Source organism: Delphinapterus leucas, chromosome 6 (genome assembly GCF_059928025.1).
Source record: "Delphinapterus leucas isolate spDelLeu-1000000601 "Yukka" chromosome 6, BTC_Dleu_Yukka2, whole genome shotgun sequence".
Classification (NCBI taxonomy): Eukaryota; Metazoa; Chordata; class Mammalia; order Artiodactyla; family Monodontidae; genus Delphinapterus; species Delphinapterus leucas.
The window spans coordinates 37,191,170-37,216,865 of NC_143134.1; the positions used below are offsets into that span (position 1 = coordinate 37,191,170).

The following is a 25,696-nucleotide window of genomic DNA, read 5'->3' on the forward strand; positions in this document are numbered from 1 at the left end:
TGGAGTACTGCCAACCAGGGAAGCTCATCCAAGCCGGTATCCAGAGTCTCTACTGGGGATCCATGTTTAACTCCCCAAGTGGCTGACCTCAGTCTCCAGCCCCTCCAGAGGTTAAGCTGATACCACATGACTCAAAACTTCTACCATAAATTGCATTTTTTAATAGCTTAATTTGTTTGTTTGTTTTTTTAATTTTAATTTTATTTTTTTGGCTGCACTGGGTCTTCTTTTCTGCGTGCAGGCTTTCTTCTTTGCTGGCGAGCGGGAGCTACTCTTCGTTGCAGTGCGTGGGCTCCTCATTGCGGTGGCTTCTCTTTGTTGTGGAGCACGGGCTCTAGGCACGTGGGCTTCAGTAGTTGTGACACACGGGCTCAGTAGTTATGGCTCACAGGCTCTAGAGCGCAGGCTCAGTAGTTGTGGCACATGGGCTTAGTTGCTCCACGGCATGCAGGATCTTCCAGGACCAGGGCTCGAACCCGTGTCCCCTGCATTGGCAGGCAGATTCTTAACCACTGCGCCACCAGGCAAGTCCCAATTGCATTTTTTTAATTGAACAAATTTGACATTTAACACTGTGTTAATTTAAGGTGTACAATGTGTTACTTTGATATATATTATAATATGATTGCAGTTGTAACAAAATTTTTCACGTTATATTTTTATGGTACAATACTGTTGTTTATATTCATTATACTGTGTATTAGATCTCTATGGTTTATTTACTACTTGTGGCAAGTTCGCACCCTAAACAACATCAATCTTATCCCCTCACCTCTCATGCCCTGGTAACCACCATTTTACTCTGTTTCTTAATGGGCTTGACTATTTTAGATTCCACATATAAGTGACATCATACAGTACTTGTCTTTCTCTGTCTGACTTAGTATAATTGTACTAAGTCCATTAATGGACTCGAGGCCCATTAATGTTGTCACAGATGGCAGGATAACCTGCTTTCTCACAGCTGAATAATATTCCAGTGTGTGTGTGTGTGTGTGTGTGTGTGTGTGTGTGTGTATCTCACATCTTCTTTATCCATTCATCTCTTTTTGGGCATTTAAGATTGTTTTCCTATCTTGGTTATTGTGAATAATGCTGCATATATCTCTTCAAAATCCTGTTTTCATTTCCTTTCGGTATATACCCAGAAGTGGAATTGCTGGATTGCATGGTAGATCTATTTTTAATTTTTTGTTTTCCGTAGTGGTTGGACCATAAATTATTTGTGTTCGGGTTTTTCCATAAGATGATACGGAAAAACCTGAACTAACCTTCTGGCCAACCCAGTATATTGTTAATCCTATCATTAGTCTATCTGGTATGACCCAAGGCCCTCAGGCAAACAAAAACACTCCTATCAGGCATTACAAGGACTTAGAGATTATCTCTAAGAAGCTGAGACCAAAGGCTAGACCTCTTTTGGGGAATGACCATGTTCTTTACTATACAACCACAAATTTATAGGGGAAAAAACTTCGTAAAAGGCTAATAAACATTCGAAAGTATGTCGAACCTCACTAGTAATTAAGAACTTGCAAATTAAAACTACAATGAGATACTATTTTATACTCAGGAATTTGGTAAAAAATAAAAAGTATGACAATACAGGTGTTGGGAATACAGAGTCATGGGTACTTTCATACACTAACAGTGAGAGCATAAATTGAAGAAACAATTTACAGAAAAATTTGGCAATACCTAGTAAAATAAAAAACATGTATAGCTCTAGAGTCAGTCTTATATAAATCAGAAAAATGCATAAGAATGTCTACAGCAGCATTGTTTGTTCATGGCTATCAACTGGAGACATCCTAATGTTCATCACCAGGAAAGTGGATAAATTAATTGTTGTATTAGGTTTCAAATAGTATGTATTGCTAAGGATACCTACATATGTATTACAGTTTTAAAGAAATGCAAGGGAATGATAAATAGCAAATTAAGGATAATGAAAATATTTTAGGGGATGAAAGTCGAGATAATTAGAGTGGTTATGGTGGGCTATGGCTGAGTTGGCAACATTTCATTCTTAAGTGGCATAGTGGGTACATGGGTATCTGTAATGTCATTCTTTATACCTTTTGTATTCTTAAATGGTGTATAGTACTTTTGAAAATTAAATGTATAGGTGTATGTATACATACACACATAAATATATATAATATATTCAAAAAATATATATATACCATAGCCTGTTATGTAGATGTATTAATTGCTTTGTGCCTTACATTATTATCCAATAATTGCCTTTACAGCTTATGTATTGAAAGAGAGGGCAGTCATCAATTTTATATTTATACATGGGAAGTGGAAAAATAATTTGTACACCTTTAGAACATGTAGCTCTCCTTTCAGTTCCCACCTAAAGTGATAACACAGAGGTGTATTTCTTGCTTGGGATCTGTGCTGCGGTTCTGCCTTACAGGTGATGTAGACTGATAATCAAGGAAAAGATGTTTTGGAGTTCCTATTATGAGTTAGGTACTGTGGGAGACTTAAGCGATACATAAAGCAGAATTTCTGCCTTTAATCATTCAGAATATATTTGGGGAGGGCAGGAAGAATATCAAGGTAACCAACAAAATAGAGTAGTAAAATAAATAGCCCACTGGAGGGGCAGTAAACCTCACAGTGGTTTGAAGAAGGTCCTGCAGGGAAATGCAGGAGACTGAAGTGCTTGAAGAAGGTTTGCACGTGAATTTCTAAAAGCAGCTCACAAGGACCCCAAGTGTAATTGGCCTTATTCATCATGATGAAGTACTTGATCAAAGCTCTTTTGGAAGTAAAGCTTGTTTCTAGAAAATTATTTTAAATATTATACCAATCTTCTTACAGTGCCATATTTAAAAATAGGTAGCACTCAGAATATTTTAAAGATTTCTTTAGAAATAATTCCAGCTCTGTTAACTTTACTCTGAGAGCAGCCTATAATCACTGACATTTCCAGACGTTGACTCCTAAGGACTTAAAATGCCATATGTGAATGTATTTACTGATTTGATGTAAATAAAAAATAGCTTCATATTTCCAAGCAACATGCCTACATCTCTTATAAACACAACATTCATCTTTCTTTCTGCCTAAACCAGCGCACTTTCCTCTCCATTTTTTAGAACTGAAAGCTCAGCTTTTTTTTTTTTTTTTTTTTTTTTGCGGTTCGCGGGCCTCTCACTGTTGTGGCCTCCCCCATTGCGGAGCACAGGCTCCGGACGCGCAGGCTCAGCGGCCATGGCTCACGGGCCCAACCGCTCCGCGGCATGAGGGATGCTCCCGGACCGGGTCATGAACCCGTGTTCCCTGCATCGACAGGTGGACTCTCAACCACTGCGCCACCGGGGAAGCCCGAAAGCTCAGCTTTTGATGTTTTGTTGCTTGTGTCTATATTGGCAAGTATGAGGGCCTCCTGTCAATTAATTCTGTTTGCCACACAAGAGGAAAATGAAGCAAATGTTTTTTAAAAATGTATTGGAGGGTCTTCCCTCGTAGCGTAGTGGTTAAGAATCTGCCTGCCAATGCAGGGAACACAGGTTCGATCCCTGATCTGGGAAGATCCCACATACTGAGGAGCAACTAAGTCCGTACACCACAACTACTGAGCCCGCATGCCACAACTACTGAAGCGCTCGGACTGCAACTACTGATATCCACACGCCCAGAGCCTGTGCTCTGCAACAAGAGAAGCCACTACAATGAGAAGCCTTCACGCCACAACGAAGAGCAGCACCCGCTCACCGCAACTAGAGAAAGCCCGCACACAACAACAAAGAACCAACGCAGCCAAAAAAAAAAAAAAAGTATTGGATGGGCTTACCCGGTGGTCCTGTGGTTAAGACTCCATGCTTTCACTGCTGAGGGTGCGGGTTCAATCCCTGTTAGGGAACTAAGATCCCGTAAGCCGTGTGCAGTGGCCAAAAAACCCAAACAAAAAACAAAACCAAAAAAAACCCCAAACAAACAAACAAAAACCCAAAACAAGAAAAAAAAAACCAACAAAACTATACTAGAGACATTTTTCCAGGAAGACATACAGACAGGTACATGGAAAGATGGTCAACATCACTAATCATCAGGGAAATGCAAATCAAAACTACAATGAAATATCACCTCACACCAGTCAGAATGGCTAGGAGCAAAAAGACAAGAAATAATAAATGTTAGTGAGGATGTGGAGAAAAGAGAACCCTTGTGCACTGGTGGAGGGATGATACATTGGTGCAGCTGCTATGGAAAACACTATGGAGGTTCCTCAAATAATTAAAAATAGAATTACCATAAGATCCAACAATTCAACTTCTGGGTATTTATCAGAAGGAAATAGAAACATTAACTTGAAAAGATATTTGCACCGCCATATTCATTGCAGCATTATTTACAGTAGCCAAGACATGGAAACAACCTAAGTGTCTGTCAATGGCTGAATGGATAATGAAGATGTGATATATATATATATATATATATATATATATATATATATATATACAATGGAATATTACTTAGCCATTAAAGAGAATGAACTCTTGACACGTGACAATATGGATGGAACTTGAAGACATTATGCTAAGTGAAATGTCAGACAGAAAAGATAAATACCATATGATCTCACTAATATGTGGAATCTAAAAACAAAACAAATCAAAACACACAAACAAAAAAATAAACTCACCAATAAAGAGCACAAATTGTTGGTTGCCTGAGATGGGGCTAAGGGGGTGGGCAAAATGAATGAAGGAATTAAAATGGTACAAATTCCCATTTATAAATAAATAAGTCATGGGGATATAACGTGCAGTATGGTGGTTATAGTTAATAATAACTGTATTGCATATCTGAATAGAGTTTTTCAAATATGGATCTTGAAAGTTCTCATCACAAGAAAAAAAATTGTAACTATGTACCGTAACGAACGTCAACTGGACTTATTGTGATCATTTAAAAATAGACACAGATGGGCTTCCCTGGTGGCACAGTGGTTGAGATTCCGCCTGCCGATGCAGGGGACACGGGTTCGTGCCCCGGTCCGGGAAGATCCCACATGCCGCGGAGCGGCTAGGCCCCTGAGCCATGGCCGCTGAGCCTGCGCGTCCAGAGCCTGTGCTCCGCAACGGGAGAGGCCACAACAGTGAGAGGCCCGCATACCGCAAATATATATATAGATAGATAGATAGATAGATATCAAATCATTATGTTGTACACTTGAAATTAATATAATGTTATGTCCATTATATCTCAAAAATGTATTGGAAACAATGATCCATCTATGTTTTGTAATGAAGAAAATAAAATATAGTACCAGAGACATTCTGGTAGAGAGACCTGTGACCACAAACATTTTAAGCATCTTTCTCCCACTATTTTAGGGAAAAAATGTAGCTAATTCTCAATGTTGAGATATTATTCTAATATTGACTTAGAATCTATGGACTGCAGTGTAATCTTACATACCTTTGTTAAAAATTATAAAAGTCATTCTGCTTGTAAGTTTTTTTAGGTCATTTTGTTTTAAGATATAAAAGTAAACCACATATAGGGTATATAATAACCAATATATGCTTGCATTTACATAGACTATATATGGATACATAAAAAAATTGAAAACATTGTTTACCTATAGGAAGGCAGCCAGGTGATTTGCAGATGCCAGAGGGATGAAGACTCTTTACTGTCTATTGCTTTGCACTTTCTGAATTTTGAGCCATGTGGGTGTATTATCTATTTAATAATGAAATAGTTATTTTTATAAATAATAATCATCCAAATTGTCACTGCACTATAACCTTCTCTACATTATTTGATACTCTTGGTTATAGAAGATTCAACTGCAGTACCACAAAGAATAGCAACCTCATTGCTTTATAATCCCAGTTCTCCTGTTATCTTGAACCGTATTATTTTCTATTTCCCACACACAAAGCAAATATTCTCAGTTACACTGGTAATCAGGCAAATGTAAATTAAAACAATGAGATGCCATTTTTCTACCATGTGAGAGGAGTTATGGAGGAAGTGCTGCAAGGAGCGTAGCTCAGGGTAGGATTCTGTGGTGGTCAGAGAAGACCACACATCAGTTAATACTTGAATAGTTGTGAAAAGGAGTAAGAATTGGCCATACGGAAAAGTAGTGGCAAGGGCATCCAGGAAGAGCAAGTATATGGAGGAGCACGGCACTTCGGGGACTCTATGTGGCTGAGCACAGGAGGCAGTGGCAGAGTCACAGGAGGGGATTTTCAGATGAGACCAAAGCCAGATCACAGAGGTCTTATATACTTTCTAAAAATCATTACCCAATGAAGGGAACTGGGCCTTCCTGAAAGAATGGATGATTCTAGGACCAGGGCTCAGAAAGGACAACTTACACATGTTCTTGTGCCAGAACGTAAGAAAGCACTAAAAACTTGACGAGGACGTGTCAAAAAGACACAGAAGCTAGTATGAAGAGCCACCCACTAGTCAAATCTGGGACAATTTGAGCATCAAAATATACAATGTAAGGGATTATAACCCATTGTAGAAAACAAGTGATAATCCATAATCCATCCATCCGTCAACCTACATGTATACATACACACGTTCATACATACATAAAAGGGAGAGAAAAGAAAGCTCTTTTTTCTATTGAATACGAATTTTTAAAAAAATTATTGAAATATAGTTGATTTACAATGTGTTAATTTTTGCTGTACAGCAAAGTGCCTCAGTTATATATATATAACTTTTTCTTTTTCATATTCTTTTCCATTCTGGTTTATCACAGGATATTGAATATTGTTTCCTGTGTTGTATTTGTTGTTTATCCATCCTATATATACTATGCATCTACTAATCCCAGCTCCCAATCCTTCCCTCTCCCACCTCTCCCTTGGCAACCACAAGTCTGTTCTCTATGTCTGTCTTTCTGTTTCATAGATATGTTCATTTGTGTCGCATTTTAAATTCCACATATAAGTGATATCATACGGTATTTGTCTTTCTCTTTCTGATTTACTTCACTTAGTATGATAATCTCTAGGTCCATCCATGTTGCTGCAAATGGCATTATTTCATTCTTTTTTGTGGCTGAGTAATATTCCATTGTATATGTATACCGCATCTTCTTTATCCATTCATCTGTTGATGGACATTTAGGCTGTTTCCATATATTGACTATTGTAAATAGTGCTGCAATAAACATTGGGGTGTGGGACTTCCCTGGCAGTCCAGTGGTTAAGATTCTGCGCTCCAACTGCAGGGAGCATGGGTTTGATCTTTGGTCAGGGAAATAGGATCTCGCATGCCTCACGGTGTGGCCAAAAAACAAACAAACAAAAAACATTGGGGTGCATGTATCTTTTCGAATTATAGTTTTGTCTGGGTATATGCCCAGGAGTAGGATTGCTGAATTATATGGTAACTCAATTTTTAGTTTTTTGAGGAACCTCCATACTGATTTCCATAATGGCTGTACCAATTTACATTCCCACCAAAAGTGTAGGAGGGATCCCTTTTCTCCACACCTTCTCCAACATTTATTATTTGTAGACTTTTTTTAAAAAAATATTTTGGCCGCACCCCACAGCATGTGGGATCTTAGTTCCCAACCAGGGATCGAACCATGCTCCCTGCAGTGCGAGCACAGACTCTTAACCACTGGACCACCAGGGAAATCCCATATTATTTGTAGACTTTTTAATGATGGCCATTCTGACTGGTGTGAGGTGGTACCTCATTGTAGCTTTGATTTACATTTCTCTAATAATTAGCGATGATGAGCATCTTTTCATGTGCCTATTGGCCATCTGTATGTCTTCTTTGGAGAAATGTCTATTTAGGTCTAGGATGCCAACTAATGAATGTAGAAGGCAATTAGAAAATCACCAGTCTGCATTGTATAGTATAATACAGAATAGTAACAACTCATTTGGAATCATCAATGTGTACTGAATCACTGGGTGAAAGTTTGTGGTCTTAAAGTATCTCCCCACAAATTGTTTATTAGATACAAAGGGAAAAATTACACCTCTACAGTGGAAAATCTGACAGACAACACCTTAATGAATCAAAGTTCATGAATTACCCAGAATGGGGGAAATTGACGTCCTGGAGTCCTAATCTGATACATCAAGGATACACCATCACAGCAGAGAACTCCTGCAAGAAATGTACATCCTGAGGCTAATCTTTAGGAAAAGCATTTCTTCCTGGGTCAGGGGAAAAAGTGCTATAAAGGACAGTATTAGGACAACTGGTGAATTTTGAAGATGGACTAAATATTCGATAACATTGTAAGGATGTTAAGTTTTCTGAATTTGACAATGACATTATGGTTATGTAAGAAAATGTCCCTGTTCTTAGGAAATACAGTCATGATGTCTGTAACTTACTCTTGGATGGTTCAGATACTAAAGTTTTTCCCCTAAATTAACTTTTCCATAGGTTTGAAACTTTTAAAACTAAAAATCCCAAATCCTTATGCTGTACACCTTAAACTTATACAGTGTTGTATGTCAATTATATCTTAATGAAACTTGAAGAAAAGAAAGATAGAAAATAAAGATCACTCTCATAGAAATGTATAGGATGGTCCAGAAAATAAACTCAAGAAGACTTTCCCTACATGGGGCAGGGAGCTATTAAACATTTTAATTGATAATATGATGCTATTAGATTCGCCGTTTTGAAATTTTACTAGGGGAGCAGAGGGGAACATAGTCCAGAGCAAGTCTGATCCCCAAACTCATCACTTGGATTCTCTAAATACATTTTAGTGTTATTTTGGCAGCTAGATTTAAGTCAGAAGCATAGGTTTTAAATGTAATTTTTAGTAGTGCACAAACTAAAAGAATTAATACATTAAATGTGAAAACATAATTGCTTTTCTTTCAATAAATATTGTTAAATGAATATCCACTTTTACATACAATTTCTAGAAACTGATTGCCTATATTATGGATCGTTTCAGGCTTCTGTTTTTTTCTTTTGCGTAGTCTCTACGTTTGGATAAAATAATTCACTGCTCACTTGAATCTGTATTTAAAAATGAAAAGAGGAAATTAATGAAGAATCCAACTTAATCTGCCCATTTGTGCTCTTGTATCATTGAAGAAGAAAAAAAGTCATGAATAGTGAAAACCTCTCACCATGTAAGAATTTAAAAGTATAGATCTGTGCATTTTACTCTTTCCTGCTTTCCCTACTCCTATAGGAAATAGTGGGTGCAAGTGGAGAACCAAGACTGGGCTAGGATTTCCTCATAGATGGGAAAATTTATAACAAAAAGACAGAAAAATCACCCAATGTATTGAAATTGGTAGCTAGTTTTCTCTGAAAACCTTTGCAAGGAATTTCCTTCCTAGCCACAACAGGAGATAAAGAATAAATTGCTCTTACACTTCGACAATTAGAGAAGTGACTTGAAATTGATGCCTTTAATCTACTTCTTTGTGGATGGGGCAGAGTCAGACAAGGATGTCTTTCTTGTCCTGCAACAATTGGAAAGAATAATGTGTGTAGTAAAGTGAAGGAGGCTATTAGCTACTTCAGATCACCTGGTTATCTCTCCTGATTACTAACCTTGCAAGCTCTATCCTACCACCACCAAGCCCCAGTGGGAGGAGACCTGGTGGACTTGGCCCAGCAGCTGGGGCCAAAGGCAGGGACAACTTGGGTCTGCAGCAAATTTTGCAGAGTCCAAGAGAAAACAGTCAAGTCCCGTATGAAGAAAAAGACTGAGACTCCAGCCAGCAGAGACCATCCAATTCAGTCAGGGTGAGAGAGCAGGAGGAAAGTTTCAGAAGCTGAGGTATGGCACCAAGGGGTGTCAGAGACGATGGAGAGCAGTAAGCAGGGGCAATGGAGGAGTAGGAGAATGGATTGGAATGGTAAGGGGGATTGTCAGGATAAAGGCCTGACACAGGGAACCATGCTCACCTTTGCATGGATGGTATTTTTAAAAGGTCCGTGATTCTGTATCTTGTTTTGGGTGGTGGTTACACAGGTATATATAATTTTAAAACTCATTGAGCTAATACCTAAAATCTTTGCTTTTATTGTACGTTACTTATACCTTGATTTTTTAAAAGCCTGTTGGAAGTAAATACAGCAGGAAACTTCTGTAGCTGAAATCACAGTTTTACCAACTGTACCCCCAGAGTTTACTCTGAACATAGGTTAATAAATCCTCACAAGGCCTCCTTTACACTTACAAAAATGAGATGATGAGAGACTGCACTGCCCAGAAATCGGGCTAAAATAAAGAAGAGTTTAATTTCGAAGTTGTGTTCGGCCTTGGTGTAAATAAAAGTGTCCCAGATGTAGTAGATTCTCTTTTTTGGTCAGAATGTAATAGGTGTAATTTCTTTTGCTCCAGTAGACCTCTGGGCCTGTGAGAAGCCAGGAGAAGGAGCTGAAATTAGTCTGGACAATAATTTAAAACACTGTCTCCCTGGTGAACAAAAGAAGCTGAGAAATATATGTTTAATGAAATAAAAACTTTACATTTCTTAGTATGGATATAGGCTGTACCTTGTAGTAACAATCGTAGGATACAAGAACAATACGTAAAATCAATAAGCTTCCCTGTCCACCAGCAATGACCAAGTAGAAACTGTATAAGAGAAAAAAAGAGGCCCTTTCACAATTGCAGCAAAATCATGCAATGCCTCATAATAAACCTATGATGATTTACTTACTGAAGGGCATAAGAGGACTTAAATAAATTGGAAGCTATACCTTTTCCATTAATTAAACAAATTTGATATTTTATGAAATTTCTATTAAAGAAATTCAATATTGTAAATATATCAATTTTCCTCAAATTAGTCTAGCAATTGAATGCTACCCCAGGAAAAATCTAAGTAAGAATTTAAAAATATCTAAGACTATAGAGAAAAATTGGCTTTGATTAAGAAAGTTCCAAACACAGAAAAAAGTAGAAAGACAATGAAAAAACAAGTAACCATTACCTGGACTCAACAATTCTTACTGCTTTGCCATAGTTGCTGCATTAGATAGATGGACAGGCAGACAGAAAGTAATATAGGGTACACATTTACTGAACCATTTAAAAGGGTTACACTCTTAACACTTTATCCATAAATTCTTCAGTATGCATCTTACTGGATGTATTAGATGGTTTGGGTGCTATAACGAATACCACAGACTGGGTGGTTTAAACAATAGACATTTATTTCTCATATTTCCAGAAGCTTGGAAGTCTAAGATCAAGGTGAGGCAGGAGATAGATGGGCTTCAGGCTGAGAAGCTGGAATCTGTCCCCTGTGGACAGATACTCAAGAAAAAGATAATGGCAGGAGCAAGGAGAAGCTGAGCCTCGCTTGGATAAAAGATAAAGAAACCACATATTTCTCATTCTTGAGGTCAAGGAGACCTCCCTGACTAAACATGCGCAGAAAGGCTCCTGGGGGGGTCAAGGGGTGGGGGTGGGGCATCACCACATAATAGGTGGTGTCAGCCTCCTCATAGGCTTCTGTACTGTAATCCATCTTGGCAAAAAGATATGCATGCATGTCAGGCAGGGGCCTAGGACAGGTCCCTGTGGAAAAGAAACGAGATAATTGGCTAAAGGTAAACAAAGACCTGGAAGAACTGCCTTATATAAGTGATGTGAATCACCTCTCTGGTGCACTCCTCCTCATTAGGGAGGACTCCCACACCCCTTCTCTCAGGGTGTCTATATCTGCCTTGCTTCTGTCTAAAACAAACTGTTTCTCTGTGTGCTTTCCCACTTGTTGTGCTGTGTCTCTAATAATAAATTTTGAACCTGTTTTTACAGTTTTTGCCTCCTTGAGAAATTCATTTTTCAACAGAGGCAAGAGCCAGGGCAACTTTGTTTCTAGCCTCTAGCGCCTGGTGGGCTGGTGGCTAGGATTCCTGGTTTTCACCCAGGCTACCCAGGTTCAATTCCTGGGCAGGGAACTAAGATCTTGCTTCAAGCCACTGCTCACTGCTATCTCCTCGAGGTCAAAGGTGCTGGTGGATTCGATTGCTGGTGATGACTCTCTTCCTGGTTTGCAGACAGCCACCTTCTGGATGTGTCCTCACTTTCTTCCTCTTCTTATAAGGGTGCTAATCACAACATGAGGGCCACACCTTCTTGACCTCCTCTAAACGTAATTACCTCCCAAAGGCCCCATCTCCTAACACCATCACACTGGGGGTTAGGATTTCAAAATATGAATTTTGAGGAGACACAATTCAGTCCATACCACCAGAATAAGACCATTCTCCTACATAACCATATTATTATTATCATACCCCAAACATACAACATTTTCCTATCACCTAGTGCCCAATCCATATACAGATGTCTCCAGTTGTTCTAAACATGACATTTACAGCTGGAGAGTATACGCATTGCATTTGGTTTTTATGCTTCTTAAGGCTCCTTTCATTTACCACAGATCCCCTCACTCAGTAGACTCCAGTTTTTTTCCCCCAACATTTGCTTGTTGAAGAAACAGTTTGTAGAAAGTCCCACGTTCAGGATTTGTTAGATTGTTTCCTTATAAGTCATTTAACTTGTTCCTCTACCCCCTACATTTCCTGTAAACTGAAATTAGATCTCAAAACTTGATTAGATTCAGGGTAAACATTTTTGGCTCTAATACTTTATTGGTGATGCTGTGTTCATCAAGAGGCACATCATCTCTCTTTGGCTCAGTCTTAGAGAGGCAACATTTAACATTTGGTTTAAAGTGGTGATAGTTTTATAAAAATATTTTTGGAAAAGAAAAACTGTAAGGAGGAACTAATCCCACTGGACACCAAACCATTCTATAAAGCTACAGTAATCTAAATAGTGTGCATAGACACAGAAATAGACAAAAAAGATCAATAAAAAAGAACAGAGATTAGAATCAGGCCACAGTATATATGAAAACTATACATACAAAAGGGTAGCATTTCAAATCGCTGGAGAAAAGATGGACTATATCATAAGAAATGTTGGGGAAAAAAATAGATGCCTACTTTATCCTACATCCTCCAAATAAAATCCAGGTGGATTAAAGACCTAAATATAATAACATCTCTAAAAAAATAGAAGAAAATAAAGAATGCTTTTAAAATATTGGGATAGGACAAACAAGATACAACATCTAGAAGCCTTAAAAAGATTGGTAAAATTGATTTGACATTAAAACACAAAACTTTTGTAGAAACATGAAGAGAGTAATATGACAAAGAATAGACAGACAGGTAATGCCAACCAAGATTGAAGGGATGATACCCATAATATATAAATATTCCCACCAATTTAAAAGAAAGTGAAAACAAATAGAGAAACGAGCAAAGGACATAAATAAGAAATTCTTAGAAAATATACTGTAAACATCTAATAAGCACTTTATAATATGCTTAGTTTCACTAGCAATCAGGGAAATGCAATGAAAATAACCGATATCATTTTTATCCTCAAACTTAAAAATATTACTTATATCCAGTGATTCAGGGTGCGGGTGTGGGGAAACACCCAAAATATTGTTGGTATCTATTAAATTCTAAAAGTGAATACCTTTTGATTCAGCAATTCCGGCTCCTGTGGATATACATATGTTAGGATATTCATCGTAGGACTGTTTGTAATAGCACCCCCCACAACACAACCTAAGTGTCTATCTATAGGAATATAAATATGGAAAACACAGGGAAGCCTATGCAGCCATCAGAGTGGATGAAATTGTCCATAAGGACTGACATAATTTTCAAGACGCAGTATTAAGTGAAAAAAATAAGTTCACAGAACAATATGCACAGTATAAACCAATTTATTTTTACAAATCTTTTAAATCTAAATATAGACTGTTAAAGGTGGTTATGTAGGAAGGTAGGATTGAGGTGTGAAGGAGAACTTTCATATATATATGTACATATATATACATACATATATATATATTTCTGCTTTTCATTTAAATAAAAAAAAATACAACCACATGTTCATGCATTATTTGGTCATATGCTATAAAATCAAGGAGAAAGAAAAACTCCTTACTAAAAAATCTTTGAGGTAAAAAGCCACTATCACAAAATAAGACCTAGATTTAAGAAGCTAATATTGAGCATGTATGTTCATTCAGTCTTAGTAGAAGTATTTAGTCAAGGGGCGCATGAATGTGCTGATTTACATGTATCATTTTCCATTTTTTCCAAATTACTAAATTCTACTCTACTGACATACTGAATATCTGACAGTACGTCAAAGGCATGTCAGCATGTTTTGAAAGGTAATGTGGGAGAAAGAGTTTGGTACTGCTCACTCAGCCCCCTAGGGACAGGGCTCTTTGGCTTTGCGGTGAAAGCATCCTCAGTCATACTTGATCACAAGACTCAAAATAACCAGAATTCTCCTCATTTTCTACCCCACCTCCACCCCAGCATTCCATTATTCCATTATTATTACTATTATTATTATTTGGTGGGAAGAAGCGTACATGACCAAAAAATCCAAATTACCATCAGGAATATTGTTTTAAAAATCCACAATGTTAGGGTCTGATCTGAGGTCCAAAAAATGAATCAAAATTTACACAACTATAGAGGTTATTCCATTTCAGAAACCTACCTACAAGGAAAGATCCCTTCAAACTCCGTTCTCAACCTGTGATGCGCGATGCTGGCCCCAAGAAAGAGCCATGGGTTTTCAAACCAAACTCACAGCAGAAGGTGGGTGGGATGACTGCTTTGACCTGTCAAATGAGGGATTTCTCACCAATGAAATAAGAACAATACCATCAAACAGAGCATTTGTGTGAAGCCCTTAGCACTGTGGCCAGCATGTGGTGGTAGCTATATATATATATATATATATATATATATATATATATTCATTTTCTTCCTTTTTTGCAGTTCTAAGAGATTTTCAGTCTCAGGGTCGGGAACATAGGGGATTTCAGATTAACACTGAGATTACCAGAACAGCCAATGAAATAAAACCAACTCTTCTTAAATATGCTAGTGAAGATTTTAGTGTGTTTTCCCATATGCCTGCTACCTAAACCCTCTAGTTTTTATGGAAATTTGACTTTAAACAAATTATCTTCACATAATTAAAGCCGTAATTCACTGATTCTGATATTTATATTATCATTTGAAACTTTAGCATCATATATATACCCACCGGTTTTTACTAATTTTAGGGCAAGATTTAAATTCTTCAGAATACGAGTTACCTAAAATGTATAAGAAAATGTTCCATAATTGTTTTCCTTTCAGGGTCAATTTACCTAGTAGAAAGGACTATTTTAGAGAACCCCTCCCTTCCCTTTTTATTTAGCTTTTCACTGTGTTGCCCATGATGTTGAGGAAACAACCAAAAGACAATGAGAATCCTGGAGAGTGTCTGAATTCTGGCCCCAGGGCTGCCAATGCCACTTAGGTGGGTCCCCATGTCCTGACTGTAATATTTGGCCTTGCGCCAAATATTGTCTAAGGTGCTTTCAAGCTCTAAAATTCTATGATCAATGGTCAGTCTGAACAACAAACTAGCCAACTAACCAAGCAAACTAAACTATATTTCCTGTGGCCAAATTCTCAGAGCCCAGGGGCCCAGAGGTCAGCTTATTGAATAGTGGGAAGAGTCAATTTGTTCAAAAGACATGCTACACACAAAACAAGTATGAGTAAGAAATAGCACTTTTCTGCCACTATCTAAACATGACCTAAAAACAAAATATAAATAAGGTTTTAAACTTCAATATGTATACTTAGCATATGGACTATCTATTCCCCAAAATGGAAGATATTTCTGCATAATTTCAAAGTGTAATCATATAACTTCTCTCCTAATGATGTTATACTAACAAAACCATAAAATTTTAATGTTTTTAAAATGTGAAAATACTTAACAGTGTAGTTATCTGTATTTATAACACTTTTTCTTTTATTTAAATCATATACATTTCATTAGAATTTCTAGCCCAAACATTGTATTTGAAGGTGAGAGAAAACAAACTGATATAGGTGAACTTCTTGGCACTTTAGTCTTACTCTGACATTTAGATAAGTCACTCTCAAACAAATACAATGTCAAAGCGTACTTGAATTTCTTTGATCTAAGGAGCCAAGTGGACAACACCCAAGTATTATCTATTTAAAACAAGACCTACTCAGTGTTAACTAGATTTATTTTGATCATTTTGCAGTATATACAGATATCAAATCACTATGTTGTACAACTGAAACTAATATAATGTTATATGTCAATTATACCTCAACACAACAAAACAAAAACCAAGACCTACTCTTGTAAAATGCCAGATAGTCCGGGAAATGGCAGCCTTTCTACCGCTGAGCCTCTAGGCCAGTGTGAAAGGCCTCCTCTTCTCAGTCAGAACAGAGGACCTGGGATGGGTAGGTTTCTGCTTACCTAGACTCATTTGCACAGCACTTCACAGCCTCCCAAGTCTCTTGCTTCTTTGCTGCCCTTACAGACAACACGTAGGCCTTTTTTTTTTTTTTCCATTTTTAATTTAAGGCCTTCACTGACTGATTTCCTTATGGGAAATGGGAAGAATGAACATGATTACTAAATTTCTGGTCTAAGCGTCAGATCTCTAGTTCCAGACTGTTCAAATGCCACTGTCATGCAGAGCCCTCTTTCCCCCAGCCCCCATTCCTCCTTAATTGGTAGTGTTAAGGTAAAGACCTTCAACAATAGAAGTCAAACAGCCTCCCGCCCCCTCCAGGTACTCCATTGAAATGTGCATTTCTGAGAGGCTTCCTGGGTGACTGACTCAAATTCATCTTTTTCTTCTAGAGGTTGGCAGTAACTGCGGAACTGCAGGGTAAAACGTTAAAATACTGGCGAAAAATTAGGAAGAGCTTGCAAGATGTAGAATTTTGGGGTATGAGATCTAAATACTGCCCTCCAGTTTTAACACCCTTTTCTACGCCACCATGGAAATTCATTTAAAAGCCTTCCAAAATGACAGTTTTGGTGAAGTTCTAGAAAGATCAGGCATTATTTTAACCCAGCAGAAAAAAAAAAAAGAAATATGATTACACAGTTTGCAAGATAAAAGTTAAAGGATTAAATTCGCCACTTGCTTCAATATTTCAATAATTGGACCTGTCAATACCTTAGTAAGAAAAACATAGCAACTGGTGTATAAAACTACTGAGTCAATTCGGGCACAGGATTCCGAGATGAAGAACTTCGAGGTGCAAACCTTTACAGTATATCGTGTTTCCACGGTAGTTTTATTGACTCCTTAAGAAGCCTTTGCTTGGTCTATTTGAATCCTGGGTATAGGTCAATAAAAAGACCGTAGCTGATTTAGATAGTTCCTAAGTTCTGACATCAACTCTACCTTAAGTCTATATAACAGCAGACAATTTAAGAAGTCCATATTCTTCCAAGCCAGCAGCCATGGCAAGAGTCCCTTTCACTTGGCGCTATCACTGGGAAAACCAAGAAATACTTAAAAAAATATACAGGCCAAACAACTGGAGTTAAGTTACCAGGGTGGGGCTGTGTAAAGCTTTGGTGACTCACTAAATGAAGTTGTGAACTGGGGTCTTGGCACTAGAGGAACACAGAAGAAACAGAAAAGTTGGGGGTCATGCGTAGGGTGGCGAGCACACTTTTATCTTTGATTGGCGGAATCACTCAGACTTTTCTTTATGGCGTCACCGGCTACCTGCCTGTAGAAAAGCTCCGTCTCTGTGACGTCACGCCTCACTGACCAATGAAAGGCCTCAGTCTGCGGGCCCCGAGGAGGGTTGTGGGCCCCTTTTTGTGAATGAAGCTTTACGGACCAACCCTCCTGGAGTCCCTGGGAGCCGCGGCCCGCTGTGCTCGGGCGCCTCGGCGGCAGCGTCCGCGGCTGCGGTGGGCGCGCACGGTTACTCCGGACAGCCCCAGGCGCCGGCGGCAGCACCGTCGCCTCTCCCGCGCCAGCGGGCTGCAGGCACCTGGGGGCGGGCTGGGGGTCGCCGGCAGCGGCAGGAGGCGCTGTAGCGAGGGCTGTGGCGCGGGTCCCGCGGCGGCCGCAGGAGGGAGCGGGACAGCCGCGGTGGGCCAGGCCCCTCCTCCGGCTCCTGCGCGGCCACCTCCCGCCGGGCTCCGCCGGCGCCTGCAGTCGGCGCAGCGCCGCTCCGCGCCCGCAGCCCTGAGCGCCCGCGCGCGGGGCCAGCGGGGGCTTCGGCGGGCTAGTGGGCGCGCGAGGCCATGGTCGTGGTCCCCTGACGGGCCGCGGCCGCCTCCATGAAGCGGAAGAGCGAGCGGCGGCCGAGCTGGGCCGCCGCGCCCCCCTGCTCGCGGCGGTGCTCGTCGTCCTCGCCGGGAGTGAAGAAGAGCCGCAGCTCCACGTCGCAGGAACTGCACCACCTGGACCGGCAGGACGACCTGTACCTGGACATCACCGGTGAGCCGGCGAGCGATCGCATGGCGGGGCACCCCGGACACGCGGCACCCGGCGCGGGGGTCCTAGCCCACCCACCCGGGGCAGTGGAGGCGCCTCCCCGGGCCAGACTGACACGCCTCTACCCCCACCCCCATAAAAGCCAGAGCCGGCCACACCCCCTTCAGGATCCGGGCCCTGGGAGCGCCCCCCTACCCCGAGTTTTCGTCTGCGTTTGTTGCAAGCTGTAACTTTATCCGTTTTGCACCCTCCTACCCCAGCAAGATGGCCCCAGGGGTCACCTTTCTAAATTGCGGGCGTCTGCTCGGCGCCTCGGGATTTTCCTAAATTCGAGTTGATACCGCCTCCCGGGTTGCAAGCTCGGTTGGCCCTTAAGGAGTATGAACCTCCGAATCACTCCAAAGGATTCCCCGAGCGCGCTGAACACGCCGGCGCGGGAGCTGCAGTGTTTATTTGGCGTTTGCCAAACCTCCGCTGCTCTGTGGGAAATGGAGTCCCTCCCGCCTGGGGCGGCGTTCCCCGGCCCGGCGCGGAAGCCAGATCCTTGCCCTGGTCCTCATTGCACTCGCCCCCTCCCCAGCGCGCGTATGAGCACGCCCCAGACCTCCTAGGGATAATTCCCCTGCCTTGCTTCTGGAATGTCACTTAGATGGCATTTGAACCGGTCAGCTTGATGAATGCCCAGAGTTGTCACTTTTGAGAAATCACAGGTAGAAAAGCAGCCGTTTGATAACTGCTTTATTATTAGTGCCTATTCTACAATTCTTGAAGACTTTATAAATCCAATTTGGGAGCCGTTGGGTTTGCCAGGATTGACACTGCAGCGTGTGAAGGCATTAAATGAGATGATGTTTGTGGAAACGCTTTGTCTACAATTTTGAGGGATTTTTCAGTCTGTTTTCTGTGGCGCAGAGTGTGTAAACCTCGGTGTGTTGGATTTTTATAAACTGCTTCCCGCCCATTGATAAACCAGGTAACCTGGAGTGGTCAGAACATTAATTAAGAAGATGCTCAAACACAGAAATTTAGAAGAAATTATTTTCTAGGTCGATGGATAGTTGTTTTGGAACTAAGGTCCATTTCACAGAAAGTTGAGAGTAGAGCGGAACGTATCTCGGCGTTGAGTGGATGGACCTTGGCGACAGAGGAGGTAGGCAGGAAGGGGTTGCCTTAAGTACCTGTCTCCGGCTGGCACCAGCCCAGGTCCACCGTGGCGCCTGGCGCTTTAGGAGGTGAAGCCCACTTGCTGAGGCTGAGACCAGATCCCACCACATTGTGTGCTCCCGGGGAGATGGCCCCGCAGAGGAGGGCCGCGGGTGCAGGACCCACACAGGCCTTATGCCTTGTTATGTATACCTCTCCGAAGGACCTTGTTGAATAGCATTTAATTTGGGGGCAAGTAACACACTTACTTGGTACAGAATTCTTAATTACAAAGGTAAAGAGGAGTATTATATGTAGTGAAAAGTTGGTCTCAGCCACCGGGTGTTTTTCCCCAGAGGCAACTTATGTTCCTAGTTTCTTGTGAATCCTTACAGAAATAGACTGCATGGTTACACGTATACATTCTCTACCGTACATAAGCACGGCAGCATACAATACGTTGTTTTGCACATTGTTTTCACAGTATTTCTTAGCAGAAAGATTGTTCTGTATTAGTACATGCAGAACGCCTCATTTGGTTTTAATTACTGCTTCTGCCAAAATAGATATGGTTTAAAAGTATAAAACCATAAAATGGTGTATGTGGATTTAAATGTATATGTGTATGTTTTATGACTTGTTTATATATATGTGTATGTTTTATGACTTGTTTAGACAGTTCCCTATTGGAGACACTTGTCTCCAATCAAAAAGGAAGAGTCTGACAGCAAAGTCATTGGGGTAAATCTTGCTTCTTTATGGAAAAAAAGATGCAATGTGGCTGGCTTTCCTGAGGTAGTTAGTGATCAATGAATTAATTTCAGAAAACATCACCAAGCAGAATATTGAGGAAATAGTTGGAGCACTATATAAAATCATAATACTCTTATTTAGATGACAAGCCCAGATAATGGAAGGGTCCAATCTCAGTGTAAGATCACTCCAGGGTAGTTAAGGAAATCAACTTCCCCTACGATTTCTCCAGATGTCCCTTAGTGACAGCCTTGTATTCCTGGGAATAATAATACTTAATCAGTTTGATTGGTGTGATATACAAGACAAAGTAACTTTGGATGCAAGGGGGGGATTTCTTTTTACTGGGCTTGTAGGAAACGCTTGAGGCCTCATCCTCAGCAAATGGCAACCTGGTAGCATCCTTCCCAACTTGTTTTTCCCTCAGTTATTGTTTTCTAAAAGCAGTGCATGCACATTTTTAATGTCAAACATTACTAAAGGAGATATATAAATATAGTTAGTTCCCCTCGCCTGGTAATATTTTCTTTCCCTTCAGTTTTCTACTCATATTCAAGTTTCTACAAATTGTACTATACCAGTAAGAGTGGTCCTCTTTTTAATGGCTGCATGTTGTTGCATTGTATGGCTGAATTGTGATTTATTTAATGCTAATGAATAAATGGTTATTTGGGGGTTTTCCAATCCCTACTGCAAATGGCTGCAGTAGCATCAGTGTACATGTCTACCTACATGTGTAACTGTGTAAACTTGAAGTGAAGAGGCCAGGCCAAAGTATATATAGGTTTATCCATTCGTGAGTGGACTTTTGGGGCAATTATGAATAATGCTGCTATGAACGTTCACGTACAAGTTTTTGGGTATATACCAAGGAGTAGAATTCCTTTGGGTATATACCTAGGAGTAGAACTGCTGGATCACATGGTAACTGCCAGGCTTTTTTCCAAAGCAGCTGTACCACCAGCATTCTCACTAGCAATGTATGGTTTATTCCACATTCTCACCAACACTTGTTATAGGATTGTGAAGTTTCTTTCCCAGTGGGGTTGGTTTGTAAACATTATTACTTCTGTCCACTCTGCCTTTAAATACATTACTTTTTTTTTTTTAAACTTTGGTCCCTTCACATTTTTATTGCAGTCTATGTTATCTACAGGTTGAATTCCCATAGATCCCAGGGTATTTCATGTGCGTACATTTAACATAGGAGGCTTAATTCCTATTTTTCTTCCTCTCTCTTTTGTTATGTGGTCATTATTTATTGTCTATCCTGCCACCCCGATATACTGGACACTACTCTTACTAGGAGCAGACTGACCCAGGTTTTATTCCTAAGCAGACCCCATCAACCTCTCATTGACCATTCATTCAGTTCTTGCCATATACAATGACATGGAATTTTACCTGTATTCCTGGTGCAGTTCCAGTGCACCATGTGAAAGAAAGGTTATAAATACAGTATAAACTGTGTATGTTGATGCTAAAGAGATAACTGAGTAAAGATAAGATCCTAACGAGTTATCAGTCAGGAAGCAGGGGGAAGAAGGGAAGCGAGGAGGGCTTTCAGTTGGATTTGGAACTAGGTATCTAGATGAGAGAAATACCAAGGGAAAAAATGTTGGACACAGTCAGGTTTTGTTGTTGTTGTTTGTTTGGTTTTGGGTTTTTTTTTTTGGCCACGCGGCTTGCGGGATCTTAGTTCCCCAACCTGGGCCCTTGGCAATGAAAGAGCGGAGTCGTAACCACTGGACCACCAGGAAATTCCCCACAGTCAGGTTTTTGATTTTCCTATGAACCTCCTTGTGGCCAGAAGTCTGAATCTTTTTGATCTCTATACATTCCTGTCCCTTAAATAGGGCCCTCTGTAAATGACATTGCACATTTTCCTTTCCTCTTTATTAATATAGAAAAAAAATTAAAGGTTATAACATTACTGCATAATCTGTTTTTGATAATTTATAGGATTTAATAGTTGGTACAGAAGTTCAATTTATTTTTTTTTTTTAATTTCTGACTAGTAACAAAAATTGTCAATAACCGTTGGCTTAAAAAATATTCTTGGTGGTTTGTCTTAAATAGAAAAATACTTTTTTTCAGTGTCTGCCATTATGTTCTACCTTTTAAAGAGTGTCTATATTATAACAGTAACTAATTTTATTGGAGAAGCTCTAATTGAGGTCAGGATTGTTATTTAAAAGCATTGATTAATGGTGTATTGGATACTCATCAAATAAAATGAAACAGATACAGCACTACTCCCCCCTTCTTTTTAGGATTTTAAAAATCACGCTAGACATCATTAGACAGGGAAAATTTATTCATTAATTGAAGTATTTTTTGAATGCTTACTATGTAAAATAGTCATGCGTATTCATTGTTTGCAGTGATAGAAATATATTTTTCTTGATAGAAAAGGAATGCTGTTAACCTGGGGCACTGATTCAAGGAGGAAATAAATTTTTCTTCAACGGTTTCATGTAGTAGATTGAGCTTCAGTAACTGAAACTCATCAAAGTCTGCAGTGTTCATTTTTCTTCTTACTTATGACTTATGTCTATACTTACTCTCTGCGTAATGTGAATTTACTTTCTTGATTTATGTGCTCGCTTAATTCTTCAACATCTTTACTTCTGATGGCATTATGTTAGTCATCTGCTTTGAGTCTCATTCCTTAGGCACCAATAAAAAGGCAAAAACTTAACACAGTTTCAGTGTTGCTGCCACATAAAGAGTGTTTGGGCATAAAGATGAGGGGGAGGTGGAATAACTGGGTTACACAGATAGTTTTTTTTTTTTTTAATATTTCTTTATTTATTTGGCTGCGCTGGGCTTAGTTGCGGCATGTGGGATCCTCATTGAGGCATGCGGGATCTAGTTGCCTGACCAGGGATTGAACCTGGGCCCCCTGCATTGGGACTGCGAAGTCTTAACCACTGGAGCACCAGGGAAGTCCCACAGAGATGGTATTAATACCAGGACTTGACAGCACAAATTAATTGCGCTGTGCCTTAGAATGGGAATGAATTTCTCCAAATTTTGTTGGGGTTGGGGAGAGCTGGAATGAAACCACTTTGTGGATTTTTAGGATGGAAAGAAGGCACTGGCACATACCAATGACATTTCTTGGAAATTTCTGAGATAGTCCCTGGGAACTCTGAATTGATGGACCTGGTATTTTTTGAAAGACTTTTAAGAAATCCCCTAGGAATTTCACAGTTGTCCATTTTTCCCTGTGAAGAAGCCAAGACCAGAGATAAGTAATTTTGCAAATTTGTAAAATAAGTTTGCAAATTTGCAAACTGCAAATTAATGCAGTTTCTTTTTGGGAAAGTCATGATCACCTGCCTTTTATTCTTTCTGACAGATAAAGCTGCTTCACAGTTATACATAAATGATTTCTTGAACATCTACTAGTTAGTCCTTTGCTACTTTGGCTAGTAGATGATGTCATAGTAGATGCTCCATAAGTAGCATCTATGAAGTTGAATTTAGAGAGATGAATAATTATCTAGTGAATTTGGGAAAATGAGCAAACTAACTACACAATTCAGGTCTTTCAGAGCTCATGCTATTTTCCAAGTTGGCCATCGTTACACCCCTGATCTTCCAGATATTTCATTCCTTCAGCAAACATGTAATGAATATCTATTCTGCCAGCCTTTTTTTTTTCCTCCTTCAAGTGCATAAAATAGATCACTGCTGGGAGATAGTCCCTGCTCTCATAGAGGTTATGTTCTCTGCTTTACTTGAGAAAATAAAACTTGGAGGGTTTGAAGGAGAACTAATCTGAAGAGGAACCATATCTTGGTTGAAATCTTTGGGGAAGAAAAACTTTGATGGTAGCGTTTTTGAAGAGCTAATTCTGGTAGTTAGGCTCGAGGACACCAGGGAGAGCTGGTGTCTCCCCACACAGGGGCTGAACACAGCTAGATTTAATAACCTTTTGGAGCCTGGATTCTCTCATCTGTTTAAAAATAAAAAGTCTGCAGCGTTGTTGGGAGGATGAAATGAAGGGGATGCATGTTAAGTGCCTGGCTTGGTGCCTCGCTGACAACCGGGGCTCCATAAATGATCTCTGGTATTACAAGTGTGCCAGCAGTGGGCAAGGCCGGGGGGTACAGAGGGCACACTGAGTCATCATGGTTGGGAGGGTTTCAGGCTCAGAAGCAAGCATTTCCCCCATATGTGTACTTGCACAAAAGGTTCGGTGAATCAAAACAGTGAAAATGCAGTGTGTTCCTCTCCCTGCTTCTGAATGTAATCTTCAGGGCAGAAACGCTGCACATGAGGCTGGCTCAGTATTTGTCAGAGACGTGGAGGAGGTTTGGCGCCGTGTTGATAATCTTTTCTGCCTTGGGGAAAAACGTTACAGTTTCACTTTAAAGGTTTCTTGTAAGAGGAAGAATAAACCAGAACTCTTCGGAGGCTATTATTACATGCTTTTATTATACTGAAGAGTTTGTATGTTGCTACTATTAAATTGCAGCTAAGTTTATGGGGGGTGGTTCTTCATAAAAATGCAAAGTCCTTATGGCAGAGCCTCAGGTAGAAGGTTATTTTTAAAAAGTGTGTTATTTACTGATAAAATACAAATTTTTCAGAGTGGCTAACTTAAAGCATGACTGTGCCCTAGTACATCCGTTTTAAAGAGTATTTCACAGATCCAAAAGCTTTGACACTGGTGGTGCATATTATTGGCAGACAGGGTGTTTGTTTTGGGTAAAACAAATTACCTTTCAAAAGGCCTTTCTAATGTTTAATGTGTGGTACAGAGACCCAATTTATTTGGAAGGGGTGGGAGTTAGAAAATAAGATAAATAAGAAATGATATCTTTAAATCTATTTTCTTTATAACACTGGGAAAAAATAATTTTAGTAGCCAGTATTTTGTTTTTCTTCCCATCCTAGCTACAGAATATTTTTATTTTAATCTTAGTAAGTCCTTTAAGGTCCTTCACACTAAAATTACTTTTATAATTGTCTTTAAAAAGAAATGAAAACATGGGTAGATTGGTTTATTTGAGTATTTAAAAGCCAGTCCTCACTTAGGTCAGGTACCATTATGAGTGAGGTAAGTAGGTCCAGGGGTTACTCCGGGCCAAAAGTGGAGAGATTGTATGGAGACAAAGAAAGTGGTGCGGCAGGAGCTAACCAATTTTCAAATACTGTTTCTTTACATTTTTTGATTTTTAGCTTCCAAGGTTGGTTAGTCACTTAATTTGTAGAAGTGCTGACTACCGTATCAGCCAGGGATTACCTTAGAAAACAATTTCCAAAATAAAATTGATTTTAACTTCTGAAACACAAGGTTATTTTACTGGAATTTGTACATCTCATCTGAATTCTCTAGTTTATTTGAAAGTTTTACGCCCTTCTCTCTCTCTCTTTTTTTCTATAGCTTTTCATGGATACTGCTCCAACAAAGGTATTCAGATCATTGACTCTAT

The 25,696-nt window shown here is 39.7% G+C and overlaps 1 protein-coding gene across 6 annotated transcripts in view; it reads left to right on the top strand.

Annotated features, from left to right (window-relative positions):
- The first annotated feature begins 18,062 nt into the window (after positions 1-18,062).
- Positions 18,063-25,696, top strand: part of CDC14B (cell division cycle 14B) — a 97,208-nt gene continuing 89,574 nt past the window's right edge. For all 6 annotated transcript variants that reach the window (XM_089913008.1, XM_022558916.3, XM_022558919.2 and 3 more), the window contains exon 1: positions 18,063-18,356. In XM_089913008.1, the coding sequence (XP_089769134.1) occupies positions 18,197-18,356 (160 nt within the window). In that variant the 5' untranslated portion in view covers positions 18,063-18,196. The remainder of the gene's footprint in view (positions 18,357-25,696) is intronic.